Consider the following 27,206-nt stretch of genomic DNA (forward strand, 5'->3'; position numbering starts at 1 on the left):
TTTTTAAGGCTGTTGGCACAAGTGCTTGGTTTTCAAATTATTTTCTGTGCTAAAAGAAGAGATGCCCTTCCCTAGTTATGACACTTACAATTGGGTCAGTCCCCAAACAGGTGATTTGTATCAGGACTTTCTGGTATTCACCACAGTTATAGTAATTTTAAAGGGTTTTCCATATTTTCTAAATCTAATTTTAATTTAATTGTCTAATTTTATTTAAATGCATCCGCTTGGTGATGAATTTATTCACAGTAACAGTAATTCCATTGCTTTCTTTCCTTAAGTCCAAGCCTACCGTTGAATCGTTAACATGCACTAAATTTTTCTAAGTATATGTGAAACATTTTATCAAACATATAATAAACACATGGAAAATTGTTTTTTCTGTACACGTAGACATATTTCAGATATCCTGAAATGGCCATATCTGGACTTCTGTTTCCAAATTACAAATATGTCACTATCAGATAAATGTACTACTGCAGTGTTTCTGTGGAAAAATGACTTCCTGAGGCCAGGCTGAAAAATAATTTCTGTGGATTTCCCAAAGCTTCTGAAATGTTGTGTAAATCAGTTACTTGCTGCATTTGCAAAACCTCTAAAAACATTATGCTTGCATTAAATCCAAATCCATCTACCAAAAAAAAAGAAAAAAAGATAGAAGTTTTGCTTTGGGTCAGGCAAAGATGAAAAATCATAAAGTTCTCTAGTACTTGCGGAAAAATCTCTTAATTGGAAATAGAATGCCCATGTACCAGCATTTGTTTATCTTCCAACATGCTCAATGTTATTGATTTGTAGCTAAGTCTGACTATGAAAGGTAAGTTCAGTAAGATGCATTTTCCATTAGTAGAAAATGTACATTTGATTATTATTGTTACGTTTGTGCACTGCTCATATCTGTTAAGTTAGATTCTTATTAATATCCCTGAATACTTGGTGGTGTCTAGACAGGAAGTATTTTTAAAAAGGGATATATTAATTAATTTTAGACTGCTTTCATATAATTTTTGGGGCCATAGTCTGCCCCCCTCATCTGTGGTGAGTACCCATAAGTAGTTCCATTTGAAGTAAATGAGACTATGATAAGACTAAGGCACTACTCGACATAAGTAGCTGCAAAATCTGAGCCACCGTTTTTAAAGATGACAAGAAAATAATTTTATAAGCTCAGTATGTTAATTCAGAAAGCTAAATCATGAATGATCTGCAGCATGGTATGTATCCTGTTTAATCCCAAAATCATGCATTGACACGAGCTAGTAAAACATATGATGTATACAGAATGATTCTTTCTTTGCACTGTTTGTTGCGAATAAAAGCTGGTGAGCTTGCTTTTTATTCAGTCTGAACTGATATCTAAAATAAAACCCAAGGAAACAACTTACGTAATGTATTGTTCAAAAACGGGTCACTGTGATGAATTTTAAAATGTAGGATACTCTCTCACTGTTGTGTCGGGGACTGGGCAGTATTATAAGGTATCTGTGACACTGAACTAGCCCCTGAGCTCCTTCAGCTATTCCAGCTACCCCTCTCTGTTTTTCTTCTCCCATCTTTTCTTGATGCTCCCCTTTTCCTCCTTGTATCTCCCTGACAGTATTCCAAACACCTTGTAATACCAAAACCAGAGCTGTGCTACTTAGAATAGCAAAATGGCCATTGCAGTGGGGGAGCTCTCACTTTGGATTATTTTTTTCATTAGTAGTATTTTTGAAAGGCTAATAATGGGCATTTAAATATATATGTTCAATTGTGTGATATGCAAAAGAATTGTTGTATTAGATTTTACTTTGCCTTGGACTTAGAGACAGTAGATTTACATCAGAGAGGGCCTGATAGCGGAGAATATTGTGGTCTGGAATTAATTTGAGCAAACATAGATCTATTTTGTATTTTCTTTTCCTCCTCCTCTCCCCCAGGCAAATAAAGCACTTTATGTAAGAAATTCATAATTGATCCTCAAGTGCTTTCTTGCCTTTTTAGAGAAAATTACACCAAATGGATTTTATGCCACCTTTTTTTCCTTCCCTTTTTCCCTGCCCCACTTCATTGTTCAGTGGCTGCTTGAGGATGACGAAGAGATGCATTGATGTTTGGAATGCTTCAGTGGGAATGCAGCTTTTATTTCAATTACAGAATCTTTATTATTTTTTATTTGAATCATACCCTTTTACTCAACCACCCTTTCTGCCGAACTCTCCGTAGTTAGTAAACTTAAGGTTGACATAACCATAGGGACTATGAGGTGCTGTGTGCCTCCTGAAAAGTGCTATCAGATCAAATTGAAATAAGTGGGATTTGTGGGTACTCAGCACTTACAAGATCAGAGCTATATGAAAAGCAGAATGGATGGGCTTTTTGGTTTTTCATTTGCCCTCGGAGTGAAATAAGTAGGCATTAAGTACAACATTCATGTTTTATTACCCCTTGAATGCTATTTTTAAAAAAATTTAAGACTTTATTTAATTTTAAAAATATCTGAATTTTCTGAACTGATGGTTCATATACTATGTGTTTATTGGAATAGTTAAGCCAGAGAATGAAGTGAATGACCGTGTTGTTAATTTCTGAGATAGGTAAAAATCTAGTATTAGAAAGGAGGCATAGCACAGTGAGAGACATTACGATAGCTTTGTTTATTCATGCTATTAATGAAAAGCAAGTGGAGCCCTTTGAAAATGTTTAGAGACATCATGTAGGTTGTTTGTTTTCCTAAATTGCTTGATTACGTTTCCCTTGTCATGAATGAAGTGGTTGGTTCTTATGTCTTTCTTCCCGTAATCCTTTATCGCAGGTCCTAGTGCCACCAATCTTATAATAGGTTCCATCGCTGGTGCCATCCTGGTAGCAGCTATTGTCCTTGGGGGGACAGGATGGGGCTTTAAGTAAGCAATGCCGCATGTCTTCTCTTCAGTGGCTATGGCATTTCTATTTTCTGCTTACATCACTAAGTTTTGAGTTCCTGCTACAAGACTCAAAGTGAAAATACTGCTTCAAATAGTTACACTTGCACTGAAAAAGAGGTGAAATGTAAAAAACCACAGATGTCACCAGGGTGCAAAGTTGGAGAACAGTAGTATACGTGGATTAACCTTCATAAGATTATGGAAAACAACTCCAAAAGTGAAAAAAGAAATACTTTACTTCTCATGAACAAGGTCTAGCCATCTCCCTATATCAATATTATTTTGGCATGCTTTGCAGAGAATGAAATATAGTGGTAGGAAATCTAAAGGCATGTATTTTTCAAAATGTAAACACTGAAGTTGTGCACAGCAATGCTTGAAAGCTGATACAAGGCTGCTCTGTGTCTAACCAAGATATGAAGTGTATACTATACAATTTGTTCTGAGTTTTTTGACAAAATGTCTTTCTGTCAAAAATGCTGATTCATTGAAACAGAAACGTTTCATGGGAAATGGGCAGTATTGAGAAATTTTCCATTTTGAGGAGGATGTTTGACACTTTCAAAATGAAAAGGTCTATTTAGAAATTTAAGTTAATTTATAGTCTAAAAAAGGTAGAAAACAAAACATTTCAAAATTATTGAAACAAAAGTTTTAATTAACTTAAACTGATTTTTTTTCTGCAGATTATCAGTTCATGAAAATTTTCAAGATTTTGACTTTTCGTTCATAATTTACAGAATCTCGGAGTTTTTTCTGAGACAGGAAAACTGATTCCTGCCCAGCTCTAGTATATTACCATTGATTGACATGCAACATATATTGAGCCAAGTTCATTCCAGGTGTAACTTCCATTAACCAAAATGGAGTTATATTTTGATGAATTTGGACTATTATATGCTTTTCCTTGTAATGTCAATTACATACATCTTGTCCATATCAAACTCGCACGCTAGGTCTAAATTTGGAACTTGTGTAAGTCGGCAAAGCTCCACTGACTTCTGTGGAGATAGGTTGATTTACACCAACTGATGATCTGGCCCCAGATATTTAGCACGACCAAGTGTGGGAGTAACACTCCCCAATGTCCCCTGTCCTCAAATCTTGGTAGGTTAAAAAAATCAGTTTACTTTTAAAACCTATTAATTTGTCATGTTAATGCTACACATTTATATTCCATTGGGGCAAGTCTTGTCTCCATCTCTGTGGAGGCAAAGGATTCTTTTTAAGCATTGTGGTTGTCAGGATTGTAGAGTCCAGTTCCATGGGAGCAGTTTATGTGCTGTTGGACAGGATAAGGCTAGGTAATAGCCAGGCTGGAGTCCAAAAAGGCTACTTCTACTCCAGTTTACTATTTGACAGAGGCAGAGTGGAAGCAACCTGGATGAAGAATACATCCCCACTTTTGCCATTGTACACAAATGTTCAGCCAGGTTATTCCGGCTGGGAACATGATGCAAGCAATAATCCCTAAAGTTCTTAAATAGTTTTTTGTATTTATTGATTTTATATTTTTTTAAAAACCACTTCAGATCAGCTATAATAAGAACCAAAAATCTAGGTTAAATATCATTGCTTTGCATGCTCAAATAGTACAAGGGAGGTGATAGCAAATCTGTGTAAAAAAAGATTATTTTCCTAATCTCTCATTCACAGTTTCCTCAGGAGTGGTATATGACACCCACTAGAATTACGGTGTTTTGATAGCTGCTCAAAACTAAATGAAATTAAAAAGGAAGAAAAGGGTAGTTAAAAATGTTTGATTTTGTCCATGCTTTAGACATGAGCAAAAAAGAATCCCACTTGCCTTTTTATAATTAGTATATTAGAGTTTAAAAACAAATTCTGCCCTCATTGTTTCTTGTGCTGCCTATTAATGTCAATAGCTTTGGATAAGTGTGAGGGCAGAATTTGGCCCCAAATTAATGTCTTCTTTGTAAGATAGTCTTAATGATGACCTGTATTTGTTCATCAAATTTTCTCACAAAACCATTTCTGACATTGAGAGTTCCACACATTTAGAGATGGAAGAATGTGACTCTTTGTTACTTGTGACATTCAGTGCATGGGTTAAAAGCAAAACAATAGTTGAGGTATGTATTTTGGAGTATACAGCTACTGGTCGGATTTACACCCCTTTGCATGAAGACTCGCCATTGAAATAATTGGGTCTTCTGCAAGCAGAGAGACTGCAAGATTGCTTATAATGTATAAAGGCCTAGTCTGTGAAATATTAATTACGGTTCACAACCTTTTGTTGCATATTGTGTTATTTTGATGTACTTTGCATTTTTATATAGCACAGGTTCTATTAGATGCAAAATTATAAAAGAAAAGAAGTCATAAAAAGTATACATTTAAGAAGCTGTATACATGTAAGAAGCTGTCTACATTAACATAGCATGTACATAATAGAGAAATATGTAATTTAGAGAACTTATTTTAATTATAGTATTGTTAATTCCGTTCAGGAACTTGAGCCAAATTCTGCACTCCTTCTTTGAGCAAATGTTCAATTAAGGATTGTAGAATTTGTACCTTTGTAAGCCTACACATACAAGTAATGTTAAATCTGTCCTTCCCTCCACTTGTGGACTATTTTCCTGGGAATTAACGCACTGGGAGTTACATGATTGAATAACCTATGCATGAATGACAGCATACGCCTCTAGGTCTGTATTTGGCAGTTAGACACATGCCATTCCCAGTGAAGTAAATGGCAGCCATGTACATATATCCACGTGCAGATGTTGGTGCTCAGCCCTAAAAATATGTATTTTGGGATGCATCTCCAGTAAAAAATTGTTTAAAATGTTGTGTTCCAGGGCATATCCTTTTAAATGTAGACCTACAAACTCCTTTAAAGATTGATCTTGTGGGATAGTGGCTTCTGGATACTAGCATGGTAAACCTGGATTCCGGAAAGCATCCTTGTCCAGGACAGCACTTGAGCATATGCTTAACATACTTGCTTAAAACAGTTAAGTGCTGACCTGGATGGGGTGAAGAAGTTTCACACTTAAGTGCATTCCTGAATCAGGACTTTAAATGGTCCAATTCTAGCTTAAATAAAACAATATTAATTGCTTTTCTTGGTATTGTCAACATATATAGATATATTTTGCCCAGCACAAAACTAACCTGCTCCCCATCACTTAAGTCACCGATACAAATGTTCCACTTTGCATCCTGCATGTCTTCCTGTCATACAAAAATATAAAACTATTTGGTATCCCTGTATGAGTACATTCTCATATTGAAAATATCAGGAGTTCAATATTTTAAAAAGAGCAAGATATAAATATTTATTCTGTAGCAGAACCTCAAATACAATGGCCTGGCCTAGCTCACAGCTTGAAGTGCATGTTTTTGGGGGGGAATTGAAAAGGCTTTTTCACTTGTATGTGGAAGAAGGCTAGCACAATGTAGGGCCTCTCACACTTTGCTTCCAGATTTTTTTTTGTAGGATGTTCAAGACTAATAGCGTGGGTTTTAATTTTCCTTTTAAGCAAGTGATGTTTCAGTCTTTAGTAATGTGAGAAAAAGTAGCCAATACTTTACAAACTAGGAGATGTGATTTTTGTTCCACAGGTTATCAGGTGTTCACATGCACATACAGTACTGTGGTGTCAAGTCCAAATCAAACGTAAGCTGCAATTAAGCAAATTTTGTTCATGAACTTAGTGGGTCAGTTTGGTATAAATTAGCAAAACAAACTAGGATTTATTTTTAGACATTTTCTGGAAAGATATGGATAAAAATAGGAATGAAAAGTTGTTGTGATCAAGTCTCAGTAAAATGTTCGGTGCACATAGATCTTAAGGAACATATTTAGTCAATTTGAGTTAAATGTTGTTAGTGAACACCCTCTTAGGAACTATATTTTGTTTCACAGAAGACCTTGTTTATATTTTGACGAAGTTGTCATTGTGTTTTTGTACTGCAGTAGTGTTTAGGGGCCCCTCTCTTGGGTCAGAGCTGCACTGTTCTAGGCACTATGCAAACACATAACATGTATTGATGGTGAAATTCACATAATGGCAGTGGATCCATGGACCGCCCTTCAAACATTACAATGTTTCATTAAGGACTAAAGTGGATGCGGAATGAGGGGTTAGTTAATGTGGACAGTCTTGTGTGGGCCCTCTGAATTTCATCTTTAGGCTCAGTTTCCAGTTCTTTTTAATATAGAATTACTTGACAAGTGGTGAATGTATACATGTGTAGTTTTGCTAGAATAATGAATTCAGTTGCTTTTTTAAATGCTGGTTTGATAGTTTGTTACCTTTTGAAAGGGGGTACTTGGTAAATAACAATATAAAGTAGTAGTACTGGTAAGGGCTAAATTTAAAAAAAAATGTGGGAAGTTTCTTTTGAGACTGCATAATAGTCCTCTGAATGGGGAATAGACCAGTAGGGGAGGTACTGTGGTAGGTAAAAATGTATAGGCACAGTATTATTCCCAGGACTAGCTGCTAAGAACCAGAGCTTTCCTGCCCCGTGGAGGATTACTGGGTGGCCAAATATTTACCCAATCCTTAAACTTCTGCATAAAGGCAGCTTTAGGAATTTAAATTGAGCCAAATCCTGTACCCTATTGATACCGGAAAGTCAAAAATGATCAGCAGTGCTATATTTCTGTTGTGGTGTAGGGCAATACAGTAGAGAGCCTGTGCAGTGAGATTCTGAAACCTTGTGTATGCTTCCTACAGGAACTACGTACCAGCTCTCTGGTTTGTCAGTAACATCTATTTTTCCCTCCACTCTGCATTTCCTTGCAAAGTGTGTGCAGTGGGTCCATGAGCAGCATGAATCCACCTGCTCAAAATCAAATAACACGCTATGTCTACTACTGTTCCTCATGCCAACAGATGGCAGAAGGCTAGCTAAGCAGGTGCCCTAGACTCGATCTCCGTTTTGAAGCTGATGATCCCATCCCCCAGCTTTGTTGTTTTAATTTGTAATTTCACATAGCAACAGCCTGGTTACTGTGGGTTTGCTCACTTTTTCAAGATCTGGTGTGGGGAAACTTTACAGAAACATTACTGATTTGAAGGGACTGTGCAGTCATTGGAGTAACCCTTAATTTTTTTTGGCAAGAGTTTGTGTTTCTGTGAACATGGAGGAAGGCACCAACTTACAAGAACATAATGTACTGCAATAGCAACACTAGTAATTAGTTGCTACTAAAATAGGCAGTGTGTTTGTGCATTCCTTGCTGTGATCTTCTAAGAACACTTATAAGCAAAGAGGAGACAAATAGGTTACATCGAAACTGTAATAAAAGACTGGGGTAGCAGTGGATTTATTTTGTATATTTATTTTTGCAAAGAATAAACTATGCTGTCAAAAGGGTTAAAAGCAACTGTCCTAAATGGAATGTAAGTGATTATTGCTTTGCACTGTGGCTTGTTATCGTCATGCTCTTGAGTATTTTATTTTTAACAGAAGTAATAGTTGTGTTTTTCTTGGATTCACACCTAATGGAGACTGAGTTTTTATTACTGTGAATTATTGAAACTGGGATTAAATGTAAAAAAAAAGTTAATGACGTGTTAGAGTTCCCTGGCTAAAACAGCACCAAAAACAACAGGCAATGCAGAAGTTAAGGTGGTGGCCTCAGCATCATTCTCTGGAGCGTGACCCTTCCCCCGAGGGCTCATTTCCTCTTCCTCACATTGGTGTCTACTGCACTAGTGAAGGCACCCACGCTGTTCTTCCTCCTCCTCTGGCCAATGAGCATGTGTGGGTCTGCAGCCTTGAAGAAGAGCCAATGCTTATACGGGCTGGAGGAGGAAATAGGGAGCCCTAAACAGCAGCCTCTTGTGGAGTGGAAGGGAAGTGGTCTTAGTGCTTCTGCGTTTTGCTGCTGAGGAAGAATGAGCAGAAGAGGCCAAGAGGGAATCCAAAAGAGCAGCCGTTGCTAGCATACAGGGAGCATATCCTGAAACAGCAGTGAAGCCAGGTGAGGTTCTAGGGGTATGTCTATACAGCATTTGGATCGAGCCTCCCAGCCTCAGTCGACAGACTCAGGCTAGCAGGGCTTGTGCTAGTCCTGTAAAAATAGCTGCATAGCCAGCATTTTAAAGTTGCTACTCAGATTGGAGCTCGGGCTCCGAAGCCTAGGCAAGGGGGTCAAACCTGGCTGGGAGGCTCACTCCAAGATGCTGTGTAGAGATACCCTATTGGCCAGAGAGGGGTGGCTGCTGTTCAGTATCTCAGAACAACTATTCCCAGAGGTAGGTGAGCCAGCCAGCAGGGAAAGACCACACTCCTGTCAATCCTAGCCAGGCCTGTCTCCTGCCTCCTCAAGATAGGGCCCAGGATATCTACCCTCCTGTGGTAGGCCAAATTTTGCACTCAGATGCACGAATTTCTGTTTTCAGTGGAATCCATATGCAATCATTTGGGGGAAGAATGTGACTGAGTTTGTGTTTAGTTCTGGGGAACTAAACATTTAACAAGGCATTGCTAAAACTAATGATCTTGCAACATTTCCATTTTAAACCTCAGTTTTAAGTATTTTACAACTGAGCTATAAAAATGATTTGCACTTTGATATACATCTTTTCTGCTAGTAATTTGTTTTATAATCAGAAGCTGCATTTTGCATTTTTGAAGTTACAAAAATATAGCATAGTAGTTTTAGACGTAATTGGATGTTAATGGTGCCTTTAGTCCATTATATGAACTGAGCTTTTTGGATATATCTATATCTATTTGTGTGTGTGTGTGTCTTTTTAAATATTAAGGGCTAACACATGCTTTGAAGCCACAGCCTGCAATAGGGGCTAGTGCAAAGCCGCACTGCCACATTGGAAGCTCCTGAGGCTTCCTGGGACAAAGCCCAGCCTCTGCAATACCCTTTAACACAGTGGTTCCCAAACTTCAACAACCTGTGAACCCCTTGCACTAAAATGTCAAGTCTCGCAAACCCCCTCCTAAAAATGAATATTTCAAGGGATTTTCTCCTTTATCTGAGTATAAATTATAAAAACAGTGATCTTGGAAATATAAAAATTGTTTTTATGACATGCTTATTACACAATATTTATTTTATTTATCATTACAGTATTTTTATTACATTATGAAAACAGCAATACTCTTCCAAGATCTCACTTTCATAGCTTGTATCACTTTGAATAAGCCTGTTATAAGACAAGGCTCCTATGTTTCAGCAAGGAGTATCAGATGTGAAACAGCATGAAGGTATTTAAGAAGCCAACTCAAATCGTTCCTCCTACACAAGCATTCAGGTCTTGAGCAGTCCAGGCAAACAACGCTCGTTACAACAAAGCTTAGACTTGTTCTTCATAATAATTTTAAAAACAATGCTAGTTGCCTATTTAATTTTAAAAACAGCAAAAAATATCCACCTCCCTTTCCATTTCTTATAAGGAGTCTTGAAGTTTAAATCTCCTCAGTGTAATAGATATGCTTGCTTTGATCTGCTTAGCTCTTGGAAGTCCAGGGGCTCTGGGGTCCCTAGGGACAGCTCTGTCCGCCATTAGGGAACTTTTTCCTGAGAACCCCCTGTAACATTTTGCGAACCCCCAGGAGTTCACAAACCCCAGTTCACAAACCCCACTGCACAGTATGTGGCGTGTGCCGCTCTACCCTGACCGCACATAAGGCCCATTCTGCTGAATAGTATGTGGGAGGAGCATGACTCTTTTGGGGAGTGTAGCGTTCCTGTGTGCGCTAACCTGATAGCCTTGTGTGCTCTGACTGCAAGGATTGCATTTGTGCCCAGCCCTGCACTTGGTGTAGGGGTGAGGGAAACAATTATACAGCCAGGTGGGGATCTTGATATAGCAGGGTAGAGGGTTCAGCTGACTCTTCTGACCAGTGTTCATCAGGAAGATTTATACAACGTGATTTTTTTAGCAGTGTTTGGAGCTTAGCTATAATGGAGGATTAGCAGAATAGTGTAGGAAATTCATTATGATAAATTGCTACACTCTACTTGACCTAATAAATGGGGATCCTTCAGTAGTAATATTTTTAGTTCCCTCACTTCTAGTTATGATTTTTTGCGGGGGAGGGGGGACCAAGATTTTTTCATAGTGGTTAGAGCATGTGACTCTGTCAGGAGGCCTGAATTCTTCTCTCAGTTCTGCCACTGGCTTATTGTATAAGCTTGGGTGAGATAATGTTATCCACCTTAGTTAAGCACTTTGAGATATTCAGATAAGTATTACATAAAAGCAAGGTGTTATTTCTTACCAAATAATTAATATGCAAAACTGACTTACTGAATATCAAGAATAGTGTATTTCAAAAACAGTTTTGTGTATTTATTTTGAATGTCACATTTAGATCCCTACACCCTTAGTTTTCAGGCATGACAACTTCGTCAGTCTCTGATATTATGGAGAAAATAGTTGTTACTAATGATTGACCAGAGGAAACATAACATTTTGATGTAACATATTAAGGAAATACTGAAAAAGAAGAAAGGCATTAGCAGACTTAATTTTTTACCTTTGGAAGAATGTATTTTCATTTAATGAACTGTAGGGCATGATCGAAATGAGATTTGTGGCTTTGAAATAGACCCTAGAAGACATTTGATATGATGTGCGCTGTGTTACAATTCCACAACAGTTTGGCGGCAGTTCCAAAGTGCGTCCATTGCTGCTCAGAGACAGTACTAGCAGGATTGTGCTGCTCAGGAGTACTACTTTAGCAAGGGGTCAGTTGGAAAGACCTGGGGGGTTATATTGAGAGGCTAGCAAAACATGTTCCCACTGTAACTTCATACTAAATATCACAGAGCCCACTCATCAATTTAATAGAAAAACTTCAGGCAACACATTCGACTTTAGTATAGGCTTTTAGTGGTTTGTCCCCTTAAAAATAACAGGAATGCAAACATTTTCCAGAATATTCCTTTAAATTTGGAGCTTAATGGATGGTTAAATCATCTGAATTTTTCACATGTATTAGTGATCTGATTTTTTAGATTTGTTTTAAAGGTAAATAACTGTTAGTTAGTGCGGTTTGAATTTCAGTATGCCGTGTAACATATATAGACAGTCATTTAAAGCACTCCTTTTCATACACCATAGAAAAATAGAGAAACTGGCAGAGAGAGTAAGTCCAGACAAGTTTTGATTCAGATTTAAATAGTCAAATATTATTCAGACTTCCTACTTGCAATTCTACATGTGACTAGAAAAACGGTATCCATTCATATCAGATCGACTCAGAGGGTATGAATGCTACAGAGATTTCTGGGTTGATATATCTAAATAGTGCAGTCAGTTTGAGTCACAATGAGGATTAGTACAACACCTTTCTATAAAAAGGGGAAAAAATGAAATTTTAAAAGCCTGTAACTCTTACGCTGCATGCTTTAATAACAAATAGTCAGGCAAGCACTGGCACAAGATCAAAGGCTGCCAGGTTCTCTGAAAGAACTGTCCTGGATAATTTTTCTTTTTGCACTGATTCCTAAGTCACCTGTACAACTTAGGAAAGGCTTGCTTTCAGCTTAAACATTACAGCAATGGTGGTATTGGGAGAGCGCAGTCAAAAAGGAAATTTGTGTATATAATTTTGAATTCCTGTTCTGTGTCTTTTGCATGACAATTTGGTGGCGGTAGTGGTGCACATGCCCAATGTTAAGACTAAATGCATGAGCCCCTTGCTTGATGCCCCACATAAAGCCAGATTATGGGGAGGTTGCACCCAACTTGTGCTGTTGCCTTGTAATGTCTTGCTGTTTATTGATATAGGGTATCAATATCGTAGGAGACTGGACATTAGTATAAAAGCTAAATTGTAGTGGCATAATTAAAAGTCTCTGTCCATTCTCCTTCGACTGCAGTGTCTCAGTATCTGCTATATTTTGTACCTTATTGGAGATTCAAAGCGCATTGTCCATAGTATGGTAAAGGCTCACAGACACACTAAGATAGCTTGGTCCACTATAAAATTATCTGTGGATTCAGGGTAGCCAATCAAAGATGGATACCTGAGGGAGCATGGCCACCTCATTTGTGGAAGATCTGTGTTTTGGCGATTAATGAGCACCTGTTATAAACAGCCAGATACTCTTAGAATGCAAAAAGGCAATTTTGCATTTGAAATGTGACTGTTTTGAATGGTTCCAAATGATGTACAAATGCTGTCCTGACTTAATAGACATGTCAGACAGTCTGAAAAACTTCCCATCTAAATAGGACTGACTGCCACTTGCAGTACTGCAAATAAATAAAAAGTTAGTTATATACACTATATAGATTTAACACATGCAATTTTAAACTTCATAGAGACAGCAGGAATTGATACTGTAATACAGTGTGTCCAAACCCTCTCAAGGTCAAATATTACAGTTACCTCACTGTAAGGTTAGTTTGTGAGACTACCTCAAAGTGAGCTTATTACTTTACTATGGTGTTAGCACTGCTTCTCTCCCATTATGCCTAACTAATGTTTTATGTTTTTCCTCCTCATTTCATATCCTTTTGACGCACACTGGAAGAAATGTCAAAAAGAGAAGGTACGATCCAAATCAACAAGGTCCTATCTGAAGGAACTTTCCTGGAAAAGCTTCTTCTTGCACTACTGGATTCTGGGTGTGGAGTCTTTGCTGTCACTGTGCAGGAACTCAGTCAATAAAGAAGAACATTAGAAATGGTAATGACTAAAGTTGGGTTGCTGGGGATGGAGTGAAGGAACACTGTCTTTTTTGGAGATAAGTTCAAATACTCCCGTCCTTTCATCTTTCTCTTTAAAAAAAAAAAAAAAAAAAAAAGACCGTGAAGGACAACTGTTTATTTTTTTTGTTTTTGTTTTTCCAAAGAAAGAAAGAAGGGGGCAAACCAACCAAGTGCAATAAGAGAACTGTTTCAAAATAGTAAAATAGAAGATTTTTTTTTCCCTAGCCTGCTGGCACTAACTTGAGTTTGCATGACTTTTTTTTTCATATTAAATGACAAATTCCAGTGGCATGAGCAGCTAATTTTGGAAAGGGTAAACTGCATGGCATATATACAACAAACAAACAAGCTAGCAAGCCAGCCCGCACAAGATCTGCACCCAAATATATACAGAGAAGGAAACAACAAAAAACAGAATGCAGAGGTGGTGATATTAGGCTCTTCTTATGAAATCTTCTTCCACCAGTGCAGTGCATTCTTTCTCTCTGGAGAGAAAGCTCCCTATTCTGTGGATTCATTGTCCCTGTTCTTTTATCTCCTGGACTAACATTCCTTTGGGCATGGGAGCTATTGTTTTTGAGCAGTGATAATATATAATTCTTCTATAGAAAAAAAAATGTATATATGGAAATAAGAGATTGACATATAATTTTCACGTATCTTTATTGAAGGATTTCCTTAGAAAGGTTCTATTCTCTGTGTAAATCTATTTTTGGTGGTTTAATTTTGCTCCCCTTTTAATCTTTCTAGCATGTTGTTTAGCGGGTGTTCTGGGCTTGCTCAAAAAAGGCAGCTGTAGCATGCAGATCCAGGGAGTTCTGGCACCAAACAGGTGTGATCTAAAGTTTGTATGCTTGAAACCAAAAAACAAACCATATTAAAATGTGTAAATGCATATGTATTTAATAAGTCTCTTTTGAATTACTTTTTTGGCTGTCATGCAGATTTTCTGTATATAATATAAGAAAATTGACACCATCTCAAATTAATCACGAAAGTGCCAAGTTCATATCTTTTTAATTTTAACAACTATTTCCTTTATCTAGCTTTTTCAAGTGAAAGGAAAACAAGCTTAAGTAAGCCTTAAAATATTCACAAAATGCTGAAAGCTTGAAACAAGCTAAGGCTTTCCCTTTTAGTCCATTTTCCCACCCATTCTCCTCTCTCCCTTCCTCACAAGCTTGCAAAGATGATCCAAACATCCGAGTCACTCTGAGTTTCCCTCTTTAGTACCTATCACCTTTCAAAGTACAATCTGGGGAGATACTACTTCTGCTATGGATGGTTACTATCGCTCTTAGGGTTTGTTCAGATTTCACTTCCGAGGGTTGGCACATTAATGATATTACTTGTATGTTCACACATGGGGCACAGTCCAGTCCACTGACAAAGTGGAAGGGCTCCCATTAACTTTAACAGGCATTGGACTTGGGCCTTGGTGAACTGGGCAAAGAAAAGCTTTAGAGCCTGTTCATAATTCTACTTACTCGGGTTTTACACTAGTAACTTGACAGGATTCAATGGAATTACCTCTTATTTATATTAGTATAAATGAGAGGGAGTTAGTCCTATAACTCGAACTCCATTTAGGTCTTATATTTCATTTTCCTTGTTCAAATGTTGAGTCAGTTTCTGGATTTAGCTTTAAAAGTAACTGATGGAAATACTAGGAAAAAATTAGGGTTGCAATTACTATAATTTTTTTTTTTTGCTTTACTTTGTTCAATAAAACATTTTTGCCTCCAAACATATTTCAAACTCTTTCAGATTGGATATTGTCAGAGAAGTCTTTCCCATGAAAACTATATTGTTTTGCAGACAATATAGTTATTTGTCAAATGATGTTTTAGATAACGTGATTTTGTTAAAGCTACCACTGTTACTGCATTATGAGTAAGAGGTGCTACACTTAGGTAGTCTGTGTTGTTATAGATCTACTCCATATTGTGATAACAGGGCTATTGACAGCATTATTTCAACATTATCTAACTTCAGGGCCGGAGTTTTGGTTGTATTAATGTTTGATGACAATGAATACTTGTAATTTTGAGGGGAACTCAAAGTACTTGCGTTGTAGTATTGCCCACTGGTACTTTGTTGCTTATTTCCACTTCGCTACTGCATATGGAAGATATAATTACTCTCTGGCAGGTACTAAACTGCACATTTTGGTTCTACTGCAGAATCAATATGGTAACTACAGTAGAAATGCCACTGTGGTTACAAAACCAATTAGGTGTCTAATGTAACTACCTGTATAATAAAACTTTGATGATAAGCATTTCACAAATAACATTGTAAATGTGCGATGTGATGATTTTAATCAGACCACAGTGGTCCCCAAATATTATGTACATATGGTAAGTGTTGGTGTAACTTTTTGTTACACTAGCAATTTCATAGGAAATACGATTTCTTGACTGAATTTACGCTCCACTGTTTAGCTGTGTGCGTGTATGTGTAAAACACACAAGCATTATGCTCTGTATGTACAGGATGTAAATGACATCACATAACTCACAAAAGTGGATTGTAAAAATCTTTTCTGTGGTACTAGAGTTATGTAGTCTTAACCATTTAGCTAGATATTGTTGATTTTCTAACCCATTTATTTGCCACATTTAGTATTGTACACATGCTACTTATGTTAATTTATCATAACAAGTGTCACAATTTAATATTAATAGAGTAAACGTTAAGCAATGACGAGTCCCCATTTCACCCACTATATTTTTGTTCCACTATATGATTCATCTTGACAAGAAAATGTATGGTAACTATACAGCTCTTACTGGTATGCTGCATGATCCCACTGAACTGACCTAATCCTTTTATAAGAGAGCTCTATGAGGCAAATTAAATATACTGTAGGTGCATGTTAAAAAATAAATTACATAGAACTAGAGTTTTATAAAGTTTTCTTTACTATGCAAAGATGGGTATTGCACAAACAAAATTTAAAGACAAATGTCTGAAGAACTTTACAAAGTAATACTTGAATTTATTTTTGTTTGAAAGCCTGTCAACCATGTTTTATATTCATTGTTGCTTCCACTATTAATCTTCCTTTTTTAAAATGATTTGTAAATATTTTTAAGTGCACAATATGATGTTATGAGCCAGTTTTTGTTTGGAGTTAATGCTCATTCATATCTTGTTGGCTGCTGATGAATGGAAATTTAATAGTCATTGTTCTGCAACTCTTAGTAAAATGAGTATTAAAAACATCATGAACATGGAATGTTGTAGCTTTGTTCTGTATTATGTATGCTTATTTTATTAAATTCCCATGTTCAGAATGTCACCAAGCTTGCAGGAACAATCCGAAGCCTCAATAAGAATGTCTGATTATAGATTCTGACCAAGAGTCATCCAACCTTAAATGCTGAAAGATTTTTTCTAATTATTAGTTTCAGGTGAGATCTTTGCTTTTAAAATGTACATACTTTCCCCATCAGAAGAAAAAACTGGGTGAGTGGGATCAGTAGAGATGCCAGTTCTAATCTCCTGCCCGGTGGTCTCTGTTTTATAATCAAAAAGAGCGAAAACCCCATGAGTCTTACACTTGTTCCCCCGTGGAACTCCCATTTGAATCAGTGGGAGTTACAATGCTTCCGCATTCTGAATTAGTTTGAAAATAAGATATTACCCTGACTTATTTTGCTACCAAGTCTTTAATACAGAGCCGGAACTAAATGAAGCATTGATGTATTTGTAAAGAGGGATACAATGTTGGTCTATTGTGTATGAAAATTTACAATATTTTTGCTTTCAAGAAGTGAAATCTTATGTAAGTACCATAAAAGCCAATATAATAAATTAGTGAATATGAATGAATTTCTGCCCTTGTTTATACAAGTGCAACTCCAGTGTAATCAGTGGAATTGCATGCTTACAACAGCATGACAGTTGACCCTCTTATTGATATAATAATATAACAGCATAGGAAATATTAGATGTGTGACAGTAGTGTAAGAAGCTGAATGTCCTTACTAATTTCTTCAGTCCTTCATGGGAGAAGAGCATGGTTTTGTCTTAATGCTTCACAAATTGTAAAAATCAAATTTCTCATGCGAACAGTATATGGGTAAAATTTCCAAAGCTGCGGAAAGTGACAAAGGAGCCTAGGTCCCATTGAAAGTCAATAGTTTTTCAAATGCATGTAGAAGTCAGTGGAACATAAGAGTTTCTCCTAGGGTAATTCTGCACCACTGCACATGCGCAGAATTCCTGTGCTGTGCAGAATTTTGTCTTTTCCCCATTGAAAATACATTCTGCTGGAAAGATGCTGCAGTTATGTCTTTTGCTCACAAGGGACCGCTATGGTACCAGAACAGAGATCAGCCGCTCCTGGGACAGCCCCAGCTGTGGATAGGGAACAAAAGAGGCTGCCTTCCTCACGGCATCCTGCCCGTGAGGCCAGGTCAGGAGGCACGGGATATGGAGGGGACAGACTGGGGTGGGGGATGAATGGAAGTGAGGGTGTAGTGACATATGGGGTAAGGGGTGCAGACACACCTCGGGATGGGGCTGAGGGGGCTGAGTAGGAGTACAGATACACATGGGAATAGGGGAGGGGGTGAAGGGCCACGTGGCTGGAAGTGGGGTGGCTGAGTGAGGGTGCAGGGATACATGGGGATGGGAGGGAGAGGGTGGCTGAGTGGGGGTGAAAGGACACATGGGGTTGTGGGGTGCAGTGACGGATGTGCCTGACTGAATGAGAGCGGCTAGGGATCAACCAGGGTCTGCATGGTGGAGACTCCCTAACAATCCCTCCCTGCCCAAAAAAACCCCAAAAACTTGTTCTATACTTTTCCCACCCACACCCAACAACCTCCCAGGCTTCTTCCAGCAATTGCTTCTGTCTCCCTCCACTCCTGTTACCCCTGACTCTCCCAAGCCTTTGCACTGCTTTTGAGGGGTGCAGGAAATACATTTCTGTATTGTAGTTTAAATTAATCAGAGTTCTGTATTAATATGCCTAGTAAGGAGTCTTTGTCAAAAACATTTCATGAATCTTTTGTTGCCTGTATTGTTACAGACAGGGCCATCCCTAGGGGGGTGCGGGGCCCAGGGCGGAAGTTACAGATTAATCTCTTCCAGGACTGACCACACTGGCCAATTGCACCAGCCCATGGGGCCCCCCAAAGTGCGGGGCCTGGAGCAGTCACCCCGGTTCACCCTAGGGATGGATGGCTCTGGCTACAGACATATTTGCTGACAGGTATTTTGAAATAAATTACCAAAATAATTGAAACTGGTGTGATTACATTGTGTTATGTTGACAAAAAAAATGCAGAATTTTGCAGAATGTTTAATTTTTTGGCACAGAGTTCCCCCAGGAGTAAGGAGCCTAAAACTCATTGATTTTCAATGGGACTCAATCTTCTGTCACTTTACGCACTTTTGAAAATGTTATCCCACATCTGTAAATCAGACTGACTGGGAACTTTTGGACTGGACCAGCCTATCATTTCTTTTTGTATCCCAGTGAGATGGCCATAAGTCTGGGCAGATGTGAAAGGAAGATCATTGGAGCTACACTGATAGACATCAACTGAGGATCTAGCCCACAGTTTTTAAAGCCCTCTTAAGTCAAAATTATCACTAAGTACAAAGGTACTTTAAAATATAATAATGGACCAAATTCAGAATCTATTGAGGTCCAAGGGTAAAGTTTTCAAAAATGTCCCTGTTACATAAAAGCTCTTGAAGATTTTATCCAATTTTTTTCCATAAACTTGGGCATTGGATTGGGACTAGTATGACTTAATTAAGAAAGATTGATTCCTTAATAACACTTGTAGTGCCGCCATATATGAGTTATGATTAAACTTCGCTGTAAAAAACAGTTGCCAACTTATAAGGGTTTTTAAACTTCCTTTTCTTGATTTTTAGATTTAACATTTCCATTTCTTTGTAAAGGCTTGTAGCATTATGTAGTAATTATATATATATATTTAAAAAAACATTCAAACCTAACGTATCTGTAAAACTATATATATCTCAATGTCAGCTTAAACATAGCTGATGCTTAGAAATGAAAATGAAATAATGAAAATATCTATCACTTACTTTTCTTTATTATTTTATCATGAACCAGATGTTAGAATGGACAACTTGACAAATCAGTACTCTGACGAATACTGATTGAATTTATGGAAGATATATATTTACCTTTACACCTTTGGTTATTCTGTACTCTAAGATCTGCAACTGGAATTTTGAAGACAAGAAAACTCTGATTGCAGAAAACACGAACAGCAAGGTGCCAAGGCGAAGGGTAGCTCAGGTCAGAATTTGTGGGAAGATATAATGGATCTCTTAAAACCTACAATATCTAATTTCTGATTAGTCATTCTATATTTCACCAAGGGGAGCAGAATATAGCTCTGTGTTCTTAGCTTTGTAATGCACTGACTACATCCTTTTCTCTCTTGTTTTCTTCTCCCAATACTGTATGTTAACTGTTCTTAAATCTGCCTCCATGCTAACACTGAAATCTAACAAACTTACTTGTTGTGCTGTTATTTAAAGTCTCCACTTATATTGCCATTTGAACTCCTACTTTTTCAGTATAGAAAGGTGAGCCCCACAAACTCACTAGTTCAGAGTTAGCAGTAGTTGGTAGTCTCTACTAAAACTACTCAATAACCTAAATGCATTAAGTTAGACCTATGGTATGTGGACTTAATGGCAGTATTTAGATTCAGATCTACCTTATGAGATACAAGCAATAATGGCATGCTAGTGCTGTATTTCAAACTTGCACCATTATAACCACAGATACAGTCATGCAATCTACCTGAGGCACTTGCTGTAAAAGTTAACTACTATTTTAAAAGTCATGTACAAATAGGAAATAACCCACTTGGGTAAGCAGACAGTAATTAATGAATTTGGAGCAATAGGACTTGAATGAATGATGTGGGTGACATATGATCAAGTGCATTCCTCTTACATTACATCAGAGCTAGAGCTAGATCAAAGCTAGCTCAGGTATGTCTATGGGAGCTCGAGTCATACCTTCTGATTGCATAGTAGACATACCCTTAGAACCACATACTCAAGCAGATGGATCCTTACCTAAAACCCATAGAAGTCAGTGGGCTTTAGATCAGGCCCAAGATGTGCATCCATTTTGATATTAGTTCTATTAGCAACTGCATATCACTGTGGTGACCTAATAATACCACACTATAATAATATGCAAGGGACCAGTGATTTACTGCCAAAATGTTTCTCTGGTGGTGATTCTCTAAAAAGTGACAAATACTAATTTTCTGTCTTAAGTATCTGGATACTGTAGGCTGTTTTAAACCAAATATTTTGCTCTGGGACTTGGATTCCATATTTTGATTGGTATAACATGCTGCTTTTTTTGAAGGTACTAGGTCTGGTTGGCACCAGAATTTGGCTGGGAATGTGGGTAGGTCTTGTAATAAATAGCCTTCTTAATCTGTTAATAAAATTTTTATCTTCTCACCCTTCTTTGTCCAACATTGCTCTTCCTTTCTGCTTTGGTCCCATTGTCTACATGCCTGATTCAGTAACAGTCATTGGCATTGTCCCTGTGATCAACTGATTAGGGTGGGGAGCTCTTTATCTGATGCACAAAGCCCCTATAAGTCATTGCTGTAGGACTGACAGATTTCATCTTGATCCTTGGATCAGGAATCAGTCTGCTTATGGTGTACAGCTCTGTAGCACACTTTGTATAAATAGTATTTTGAAGGGAAGCAGGGCTGAGGGAATCACTGTTTCTGGATGCTGCTGATTGACTTTCACCTGAGGCGCCAAGTAAAGAGTCATAGCCATGGTGGACCAAGAGCTGTGCACCCTTGATTCCTCAAATAAGAGCAACCCTGCTCAGGTCAAAGAACTCTCTCACATTTTCCATCCATTGGGTCTACTTGCCAGCCATCAGAACCTAAAAGGGGATGGGGAGGAACCTGGATCAGGATCCTGTTGTTCTCCGAGGTCAGGGATTTGCTGAAGATTATGGTGTGGACAGAATCAAGAACATCAAAACTTGTAGCAGTCAGTCAACATGCAGCCAAGCTATTGGCAGGAACTTCATTATTGCATGTGTTTGTTGTAAAATTATAGCATATACTGGAAAATGGGGACTAGTATCATTAGAAAGATTATTTCCTTTAGATTTGCAGTAGGACATATTAGCTCATATATATGACTTTGACTGCTTGAGTTGGCCCAGAATCAGTCCTAGAGTTAAGAAGTCTGGTAATGCATCATTGGAAAAGTAATTATCCAGAGTTTTGGTCTATGGCCATGATGTCAAAAAGCTGTATTTCATTTATACATTGTTGTTGTACCTGTGTTGGTCCCAAGCTATTAGAGAGATCATATGGGTGAGGTAATCTCACCAACTTCAGCTGGTAAGAGAGACAAACTTTTGATCTTGCACAGAGCTCTTTGTGTAAGCTTAAAAGTTTGTGTCTCTCATCAACAGAAGTTGGTCCAATAAAAGATTTCACTCACCTTGTCTCCCAAATTTCTAATATCCAACTTAACTTATTTACACTGAATAAATCCATTCCTTAGAAAAGACTCTTCACTAATCATAGAATATAGGACTGGAAGGGACCTCAAGAGGTCATCTAATCCAGTCTCCTGCACTAACGGCAGGACTAAGTATTATCCATTCTACACCATTCCTGACAGGTGTTTGTCTAACCTGCTCTTAAAAATCTCCAATTACAGAGATTCCACAATGGCCCTTGCCAATTTATTCCAGTGCTTAACCACCCTGACAGGAAGTTTTTCCTAATGTCCAAACTTAAACCGCCCTTGCTGCAATTTAAGCCCATTGCTTCTTGTCCTATCCTCAGAGGTTAAGAACAACAATTTTTCTCCCTCTTCCTTGTAACAACCTTTTATGTACTTGAAAACTGTTATCATGTCTCCTCTCAGTCTTCTCTTTTCCAGACTAAACAAAACCAATTTTTTCAATCTTCCCTCATAGGTCATGTTTTCTAGACCTTTAATCATATCTAGACAGAGATTGTTTTATAGCACCCTAACTTCACATTCATAATTAACATATGAGGATTCCTTCATCCCACCCTAAAATGAAACAGTGGAGATGAGAAATTGATTTTTCTATCATTATCAGTTAATATATTTAGTGGTTAGAGCTGGGGACTGAGAATCTGAACCTCCAAATTCTATTCTCAGCTTTTTCACCGATGTACAATGTGACTGAGTCAATCAAATAGACTTTGTGCTTCAGTTTACCCATCCGTAAGTGGGGATCATAGTACTTCCCTATCCTAGAGGATATCAGAATCAATGTTCTCTCTCTGATTTTCTCTACCGGTCCAGACACTTGGGTTATAGTTCATCCCAACCAGTAGATAGAGATGGTACATAAGGTCTTTTGATGACAACATACTCCTAATACCCATCTTTCAGATTCTGCCTCCAGAATTGTTTCTGCCTCCAGCAGCCTGGATAGTAAGGGAGGATGTCAGAAGCTTTAAAACCTGCCTACAGCCATTCAGCTCCCTGTGCAGGGCCAGTTTAGCTGGAGACAGCTCTGATCAGCCATGGCTGATCAAAGGACGAAAGTCGGGAAATCCAGCTCTCTCAGATGGTGGCTCCCTGAGGCCTCATGCCATTCAGAGTGCTTTGAGAACATAAATCCCCTACTTGTTCCCCAGCTTCTGCCATGAGCAGCAGGAGAACAACAAAGGATCTTCTCTGACAGCAGCATCTGGGCTTCACAGCAGCTCCCCAGTCCTTGCAGAAGAGTCCAGGCAAGGAACAGAAGAAACCTCTCTAGCAGCCACAGCTGTTAAGGAAGGGGGAAATATTAGTCTAAGTAGAAGGATAACTTCTTGGCAGTGAGATCAGTCCACCTATGGAATAGCCTCCCAAGGGAAGAGAAGCCCCAGTATTTGGTAGAGTTAGACTGGACAAAACCCTGGCAAATGTACAATAAGGAATAATATAAACTGGGAGGTGAATGGACTAGATGATTATGGTCTTGTCTACAGGGTGAGTCATGGTGCTGCAAGTCTGAGGGTGGATCTACAGTGTACAAGTTTGCCAGTAAGTCCTAGAACACAGCTTGCATGCTGCTGTTCGCAATCATAGCATGCTAAGCTGCACCCCAGGACTTTCACTGCACTGTAACAGTGCCCCATCGCCTGGCTGGTGCTGTAGATTCACACCCTGGCTTGCTGCACACTAACTTGCCATGTAGACATAGCCTCAGATTCTGTGTGAACCCAAAGAGCATTTGCCTTTTAACAAGACATATTCAAAATAGCTGTCCTTGGACAAACATACCAGCTGAAGTCCTTTCTCCACGATCAGATCTCCCTGCAAGTTCAAGGCAAATTCCAATTTGCTTTTCATGTCAGATGTTAAAGGCATTAGCAACTCTGCTTCTATTTGCTAAATATTTAAAGGAGCCTCATCTAGCCCCACTATCAATTGCAGTCACAACATTGTAGTTGCAATTATTATTATTATTTTTTTGCACAAGTGATAAGACTAATATTTCACAACCTGATTTGTATGTGAAATTGCATAATTAGAGATCTACGGCCAGCATCGCTGATAGGCTGAACTGTGCTTAGTGCAAGTCTGGGTTGAGGGGCGGCAGAGTTGATGGCACAAGAAGGAGCTTTTTCTATCTTACTCAGGCTGTCTATGGTTCTTGGTGGGTATTATGGAAAGTGGAGATCATATAGCTCCCCAGCCATGCCCCAAACCCTTGGGCCAGAAAGGGGGTGATATAGGAGCCACAAAACAAGAAACCCCATGGAGCTGGTTAAACTGGCTTTAAATCTGCCCTGAAGAGCTTCCAGTCTAAATTGATAAGACTGACAAAGGGTGGGAGTAGAAACAGAAGCAAAGCAACTTGTCCAAAGTCACACAGCAGTTCCATGGCACTGCTGGGCATAGAACCCACATCTTCTGAATCCCCGTGCGGCACCCTACTCCCCTGGCTACACTGCTTCTCTGGGATAAAAGACACAGAAGGGAATTATTTGTCTTTATTCTCTAGAATGAAGCAGCTATGACGCTTGAGTTCAGGGCTTCCTCATTAACCACAGGAAGATTTAAAAACCCTAATTTCCTGAAGCTTTTCAATGACTGCTTGAAGCTACTATAATAGTTCATGCTTCTTGGAACAGCACTCTCATTCTGCTGAAGTCTTAGTCAAGCGTGTATTATTATCTGTAAATTATATTGCCATTAACAATATCTGTAAGAGTAAACTTCAAAACGGATCAAGTCTAGGTAATAGCACCACAGGACTAGGACTCTGACAGTCTAAAGGGAAAGGTGACAAATCAGTTAATTATTTCAAAATAAATAACGCATTTACTCCTCCGCTACAGCTTTGCATATATTTTATATTCTATAGATATTATTCCACCCTCCCTTTGATTCAAATATGTGAAGAGGAGAAAAGGAATGAACTATTTACATACCTATTTTTGTCATTTTTCAAGAGGAGGTTTAGGGGCAAACTAATATTGCATATTCTGACCAAATACCTATTTACTCCCAGTGAATAAAGTACACATGCTTGCTCTTTTAAGTAGTCAAGAGTACCTCTATTATAAAAGTAACCCCAAGCCTCTTTGCAAGCACTGGTAGGCACTGCACGACCGTGAATCTCTGCTATTGCAATCCCAATAGGCAGGCCCTCCTTCCCTTAGCCAGTTGTAATGAATAGTGTGTTAGAAGCACATTGATGAACCAATATGTAGACCAGAGCCTGAGCTGGTTTTAATAGACGTACCTCCATCAAGGCATCAATGCTGATTTACAGCAGCTGAAGCTCTGGTGCCATGCATGCATTATTCAACAGGTTTGAAGGATGGTATTCACTTGAGACAATTTTCAAGCACATTTTAAAATTAGTGCTACAAGTGTCCCTAATACTAATTATTGCTTATTTTGAATAGTTTGGTGTGCTGCATTGTTTTTAATTACATGGCAGTACAGTTCACAACCATCATTTGGTCATGGCATAACTACAGAAACCCAAGCATTTCTGTAATACGTTAATTACCAGAACATTTCTTGCACTGTTAACTGCACCTGTGATGAATTTCTATGTCAGATTGTGCTCACTTGCAAAGTTTCAGAGAGCTGAACTTGTCTCCCTACATGGATGCTATATAAGACTCAAATTACAGAGGGAGTGGGAGTGGGGAGTACTGGTACTCCCTCCAAGCTCTGCCCATAAGCCAGGCGCCACCTGCTTGAGAGGCCCGTCAACATAGATCATGCAGATGTTTGAACTAGGCCTTTTGCAGTTTGAAGTGCAGATTATGGCACAGCTGGAGGGCTGCTCACCTGGCCCCCCCCATCTGTACATAGAGTATTACGGAGATTCTCTTGTATTAGGGATAGGACTCCTCAAGATGTTGCCTGGATTATTGAGTCTGATGTGCAGGATCATGACTGTATAAGTCACTGCTGCCAGAGTAATTCATTCTCCCCTGCCTCTGCTGGCATACTAGGGTGCGGGGGGACTCTTGTTGTTTGAGCAGTTCTGTATCCTCCTTTATGAAGCTGCCCCTACAGGTCAAGGTTAGAAGGGTATCAATTTTCCCTTCTTTAACACCTGTGGCAAATGATTCCTTCTCCCTCTCTAGTGCAAACACCTATTTGATCGTCTTCCTCCTGTCCTTTTGCTTTAGCTTTACTTCACTATTTTTCATTAATCAACACAAGAAGCAGCCTATTCCAGGCTCTAGGCCCTTACAAACAAAATCCAAACGTTAATGGTTGAAGTGGGGAGGGGGTTATGGGTCTGGTCAATTTTATGGTTGACTATTTGAGAATTATCACAGAGTGCCCGAGAGGAAATCCTCCAAATGAAAATAAATAATAGGAAAATGACAATAGATCCCACAAAACCCAGCCTTTCTAGAGAGACCATAATAAATATCCCCACCCCCAGTTCTCCCAGCCCACCCACACCTCAGCCATTCTTGAATACTCAACAAAACAAACTAGTCTCTCCATCTCTCTTCCTAAATTGGTTACTCCTAGCCTGTTTTAGGGCTGGTTTAGAACAACACTTCTATGCTCAGTATACTGTAGACCTGGCCACCACAGTGCAGGAACACTATAAAACTGGAGAGGGAGCCACTAAGCTGGTAAGAAGGCTTTAAATTGGTAAAGATGGTATATTTTTAGGGAAGAAGGTAGTGCTGGAGTTTTGATGATACTGATCTGAAATAAACGCACCCTAACTTCCAACCGTGCAGGGGACCTAGCAATCCCTGACAGGCACTTGAGAAAACCAAGGGTTAATCCTACTTTTCTTCAAACACAGGGAAAAAATCTCTCTCCCCCACTCAGAAGGTTTGGTTGTGAAATGATAGAAGAAAAGGGCATAAGTGAAAATATCTGCTATTCAGTAATGGGTTTTGCCACCTCAGTTTTAAGTTGATGCCCATCAAAGTGCTTCACTCAGAACTGTCCTTTCAACCAAGTGGCACATGCGGGGTGACTCTCAGCCTTCCTAGAATGCCTCAATGAAGTGGGCTCTATTATTGCCTGCAAATAATGGACAATTGCAAGAAGGAAAAGAAAAAACTAATGATTTTATGATCTGGCATAAAGTGCTAAAGCAGCA

The 27,206-nt window shown here is 38.6% G+C and overlaps 2 protein-coding genes across 5 annotated transcripts in view; both read left to right on the plus strand.

The window, feature by feature from the left end:
• ADAM23 (ADAM metallopeptidase domain 23) overlaps positions 1 to 16,814 on the plus strand; it is a 176,618-nt gene extending 159,804 nt beyond the window's left edge. The window contains exons 25-27 of one of the 4 annotated variants that reach the window (XM_077830094.1): positions 2,795 to 2,885; positions 6,498 to 6,552; positions 13,396 to 16,814. In XM_077830094.1, coding sequence (XP_077686220.1) covers positions 2,795 to 2,885; positions 6,498 to 6,552; positions 13,396 to 13,545 — 296 coding nt within the window. In that variant the 3' untranslated portion in view covers positions 13,546 to 16,814. Of the gene's footprint in view, positions 1 to 2,794; positions 2,886 to 6,497; positions 6,553 to 9,978; positions 13,130 to 13,395 lie in introns of those variants that run through there. The other 3 variants (XR_013347499.1, XR_013347500.1, XM_077830088.1) reach the window with 3 other exon arrangements.
• Positions 1 to 27,206, plus strand: part of FAM237A (family with sequence similarity 237 member A) — a 63,150-nt gene that overhangs the window by 12,874 nt on the left and 23,070 nt on the right. The gene's annotated exons all lie outside the window — the stretch shown is intronic.

This window comes from Eretmochelys imbricata, chromosome 11 (genome assembly GCF_965152235.1).
Source record: "Eretmochelys imbricata isolate rEreImb1 chromosome 11, rEreImb1.hap1, whole genome shotgun sequence".
NCBI lineage: Eukaryota > Metazoa > Chordata > Testudines > Cheloniidae > Eretmochelys > Eretmochelys imbricata.